The sequence below is a fragment of the Montipora foliosa genome, chromosome 11 (genome assembly GCF_036669935.1).
Source record: "Montipora foliosa isolate CH-2021 chromosome 11, ASM3666993v2, whole genome shotgun sequence".
Taxonomy (NCBI): domain Eukaryota; kingdom Metazoa; phylum Cnidaria; class Anthozoa; order Scleractinia; family Acroporidae; genus Montipora; species Montipora foliosa.
Genome location: NC_090879.1, coordinates 10,579,172 through 10,584,171, shown reverse-complemented (window position 1 = coordinate 10,584,171; position 5,000 = coordinate 10,579,172). Strand labels below are relative to the sequence as shown.

Below are 5,000 nucleotides of genomic sequence, written 5' to 3'. Positions count from 1 at the left end.
TTATTTTAAGACCCTGAGTGTTGGCCTGGCCAGAGTTGAACCCGCGACTTCCCGCACTGTTGTCCGATACTCAACCAATTGAGCCAACCGGTCGAGCAACTAATTTCATGTACTTACAATACAATAATACAATACATACTTAATTGACCGCTCTCCATAGGGGCTTTTCAGGGCCAATGAAACACAACGAAACGACAGAACAGAACAACAACAACTGTTAAGAATCCCAACTGGCTGGAGGCAAACCAGTTGGCTATTTACAAGTGCGGCTGGGAAGTTGAACCAGGGACTACCAGGATCAAATTCAACGAGTGATCAGAGCGGGTCTTGAACCCGGGATCTCCGGATCTCAAGGCAAGCGCCCTAACCACTGGGCCACACTGCCTCTAACACTTAGTTCTGGACATAAGTGGTCTGTTGATAACTGTTTGGCAATGAAATTCACTCTAGTGTCCATAAGAGACTTTCTAGGTTAACGTATTCACTAAGAGCCGCACTTGCCCCTTTTTCCATTCAACCTCGTTCCCAGGGTCTCCACTGTCCTCATCGACAAAGAGATCCTGGAAACGAGGTTGTTTTTCCATTCACTGTTTTCGGAAAATAAGCGGATAAACTTCCAATGAAGGATGATTAAAACGAGAACGGCAGAGAAATCAAATGAGGCCTTTAATACTCTATTGTGAATGTGATGAATGGATGGCAACAATCATTTACACGAACAGGAACCTTAAAAGATTTCATTCGCAGTAGCTATTATTACAGCTGAGCCCACGTCTTAGCGGTGTTAGTTCAGGGGGCGCGAAAACGAGGCTTTCGGGACAAAGCAATCTTTCGGAAGGCCTTAGACAGCAATGACTAGAACCAGGTATTCTCTGATATCTTGTTTCTTGACTGTTTTCCTTCGCTTTTTTCGAGTAATTTGAGGTTTCTCCGGCCTAATTTTATCGTGGAAATTATGGTAAGGCACTGCATAGCATATGGATGTGTTAACCGCAACCCCAAATGTGCGAATCTATGGAGGACAGCCCTAGTTTCTCTTCTTCTTAGAAAAACCTAAATTCTGGATAGGAACTCGTTATTTTTTTCACATTTCGCGAGCTAAATCTCTTAAGCCCCGGTTTGCACGTTGTAGCATTGTTAGGAGAACACGTCGCAACATTGTTATAAGAACGCTTCTTAATACAATGTTGGATACGCATACAAAACCGTTGGAAACACGTCACTTTGGTCACGCAAGCTAATGATGCCGTTTGTTTTGTTCGTGTTTTGGAGACTGGGCTCTTAACTCTGATTGGTCTTTGCAATACAACATTAGGGCCGTTTATATGAGAAAAAATAAGCCGCGGCTTACTCTGGCCGCGGCGCACATTATACGAGAAAGGGACTATTTATACGAGTAAAAACTCCCAGGCCAGGATAAGCCGCGGCTTGAGAAAGCCGTGAACGTAGATTTTGTACCATTTATACGGGGTGTTCGCGGATCTTATGTAAGCCGCGGCCAGAGTAAGCATAAACAGCCCTATTGTTGAAAGGGCGGCTACACGCTTCAACTGAGTTGTTGTATCTTGGAGAAATGTGTTTGATCGAAATCAAAACATTCTTCCAACAAAAAAATGTTGAAACGTCATCAAACATGCATGCTACACGTTCTAACATCGTTGATCCAACAAATGTTCTTTTTACAATGTTTGAACGTGTAGCCGGGGCTTTACTCTACTGTATATCTGATCGAGACTTCCGCTCGCTCTGAAACGTGGGCTGTAATAACAGCTATTGTCGTTTACACCAGCGGAAATCACTATATAATTTAAATTGGTCTCGCCCATCCTGAATATATCTTACAAATTCTTATCCTCCGATATTGCTTTTTTAACGGTTTAAAAAGCGCATAATCAACAAGCTGAGAAATTTGTGGCCGGCGGGCAAATTTTCAAGAATCCAATACATTGATATTTAACGAAATAATAACAATTTCATCCGCGTTGGGTTGAGAGCCAATTCGCTCTGGCTATTTTACCTCTTATCCACCGAGCGCTCATGGAATAATTGTTGTCAGTTACTTTCCTTCTACCAAAAGTGTTTCGATCCGGTCAATCTCTCCGCTGCATAATTGGAGTGTTGTTATGGAGGTTTTAATGTCACAGCATAGCTTACAACCTCTCTAAACAGACCCCGTTTTTTTTGTTCTTTTAAAAAGAAGCTTTTTGTTGAAAATAAAGTCTAGATCAAGCTGTTTAAGTCGTTTGTTTTTTCAACATTCCCTGTTGTTTGAAATCCCAAATTAAGCAACCGATTCACAGGTCAAGCAATCTCAATAAATTTCTACCCGTAGGTAAAACCAAGTCAAAAGCAAGGTAGTTCCATTTAACCGTCTCGATTGGATGTTACGAAAGTGCATGTGAATGACTGAAAGCAATCAGAATCACTCTCTAGCTTTTAGAGAAAATGACTTTCATTCCTATATGATAATACTACAATCTCAACGATGGAATATAAGACAGAGAAGTGTTATCGCATTTTAAAAGGTTGCTCTGTACTTCCAACCTTAGGAGAGGCCCACCCTAAATATTCTGTAAATTAAAATAAGTGTCGACGCAAATCTAATACGACTCAATTAAAAATCACCTTACCTTTTCAAGGTCTTTCTCTAATTTTACCAGTTTCGAAGACATCTCTCTATTCTGCAATTCTTTGTCTTCAATCATGTCATTCACCGACTTCGCTTTTTTCTCCAGGTCGCTTAATTTTTCATCTCCATCGATCTCCATCACCTCTAGGGTTTTAACGAGTTCATTCTCTCGATTGCTTTTTTCATGTAGCTCTTGAAGCCGCGTTTCCACCTTATTAAGCTGGTTGTTTTTCTCTTCCAGTTGCTTTTTCGCCATAGCAATTTTACTTAGTTTAGATTTTCGATCTGACTCAATCTTGTAACTATTATCCTCGACTTCTTTGAGCTTTGCCTTTGCGGCTTGTGTCCTGTCTTCTGCGTCGTCGGTCTTGTCTTTCAAGTCTTGCAGTCGTTTACGCAACTTGCTTTTTACTTCGTTGGACATTTTTTTGTTTCAAGTAGCTCGCAAATTGGATATCTGAACGTTAAAGAAGCGTTGAACCAACAGAGAAAAAAAACACTGACGTCGCTCTTAAAACTCACCTCCAAGAATGTTGCGTATTCAAAGTCGAGTGAACTGATATTGCAAATTTTTATAAACGTGACTGCTCTCCATTTATTTGCATGCAATGTCAAGAAAACCTCCAGACGTGTTTCCTAAAGCTATTGGTTAAATGCGCATCTAATATCGTCCATATGAATACTTGTCCTCAACAGTAATTCTCTTTACTGTCCATCATACAATTCTTTTGACTGCGCTTGGGAGAAATAAGAGTTCCTCCAAGTTTCTTCACTTTCTCCCATGTATGACTGGAAGAGTTTTTATATAACTAATAATTTTGATCAGCCTCACTTGGCATTTATCTCTAGAAATAAAGTTAATGACTTCTTTTGTGTGTTAAACACATCGTAAGAATAAACATAACTGTTTTAAAAGAGATCGCTTATATTTCCTTTAACTCGATACTCAAGATAGTTTCAAAATTATTCAAAGGACACAGTAAGCAATGGTAAATGTATTTTTAAAGAGCTTAGTATTAGAAACTTTTCTTGACGAAATTCGATACTTGAGTTGTGCATATTTATGATTATGACCATGAGGCAGTGGAGCATGTCTTTTTATATTTCTTTCTTTGTTGGTAAAATGTCTGAAAATATATGTTTAATATTTTAAAGCATTTTACTTTATTATTTAACTTTTAATAATCCTGGCCCTGTAAACTTGCATTCTCATGTTATCTGAACCAGAGTTACTATTAACTCTGTCTGAACTCACCGAAGATGACGCTCAGGAAACGACATTTCCGTGACGTGGTTGAATTAAACTTGGCTTCTCAATATTCCCTGGAAGCAACGAAGCGCAACCTCTAAGCACTCGCATAAATTCTCATTAAAAGGGAGAAAAGACTCCAAAATATGAGAACAAGCAGCATTTTCTTAATATTTATAATTCTTTGGACCAAAGGTAATAAGCAGATATGGCAATCCCCTCAAGCAAACCTACGTTCTCGTAGTTTTCTGAAACTTGTTTCGATTTGTCTTGTTTTTTGTAATCGTTCAAACTACAGTGTTTTCACTCACGTGATCAGTAACCTTGTTTTTCCACCGAAACAAAAGAAAGCGTTTGCATGATTATAGAGCTTAATTCCCAGAAGATTAGTTTGGGACACCAACATGGCTGCCGTTACTTTGTTTAGGGACACCAACATGGCCGCCTTGACGTCACGTGAAAACACTACTGATAAATGTCGTAAGACGTCGGTGGTTACTGGGTGAACGTCGTAAATGTTGGATGCTGTATATACGAGTAAGTGTGTTGCGCAAAAAATGAAGAGAAAAATAAACACAAATCTTACAGCTCTTGGCCAAAAATGTTCCGTCCAGTTCAGTTATTGTCGTCCATGATGCATATGCGTATCTGACGGTTTGGAGTCCAGCTCCACTTTGAAGTTGAGATTCTTCTCCACGAGGCTGGTGAGCTCTCCTTTATTCTGCGTTGCCTCCGAATCATCCTCCCTATGAAATTTTACCAGCATGATTCTAGTTTGGCAGTATTGCTTGTGTCGCGTAGATTAGCCTGGATCTGACGTATGACTCCAGAAGCTTGTGTCGCATTTTCATTTTCACCGATTTGTCGGTGAGCACCCTGTATAGCTCGAAGAACTTGCCGGTTGCGCGCGATACACGAAGATCGGTCTAGCATTTTTCGTTGTTTGAGATATATCGTGCCCCAGGTATGTAAATACCGATACGTTTTCAATCGGTGTGTCTGCGACGCTAAATGAGGATGCTTCTTTACCAATTCCGGGAGTCCAAAGCACTGTGTTTTGGGCTTTTTGAATGATATTGTCAGGCCATACCGCGTAAATACGCGATTGTAGACTCTCAAAGA

The 5,000-nt window shown here is 40.1% G+C and overlaps 1 protein-coding gene across 1 annotated transcript in view; it reads right to left on the bottom strand.

The window, feature by feature from the left end:
- The window catches only part of LOC137977696 (tropomyosin-2-like), a 9,024-nt gene extending 5,584 nt beyond the window's left edge, over positions 1-3,440 (bottom strand). Inside the window, exon 1 of the mRNA XM_068825000.1 lies at positions 2,631-3,440. Coding sequence (XP_068681101.1) covers positions 2,631-3,053 — 423 coding nt within the window. The 5' untranslated portion in view covers positions 3,054-3,440. The remainder of the gene's footprint in view (positions 1-2,630) is intronic.
- Between the last annotated feature and the right edge of the window lie 1,560 nt (positions 3,441-5,000).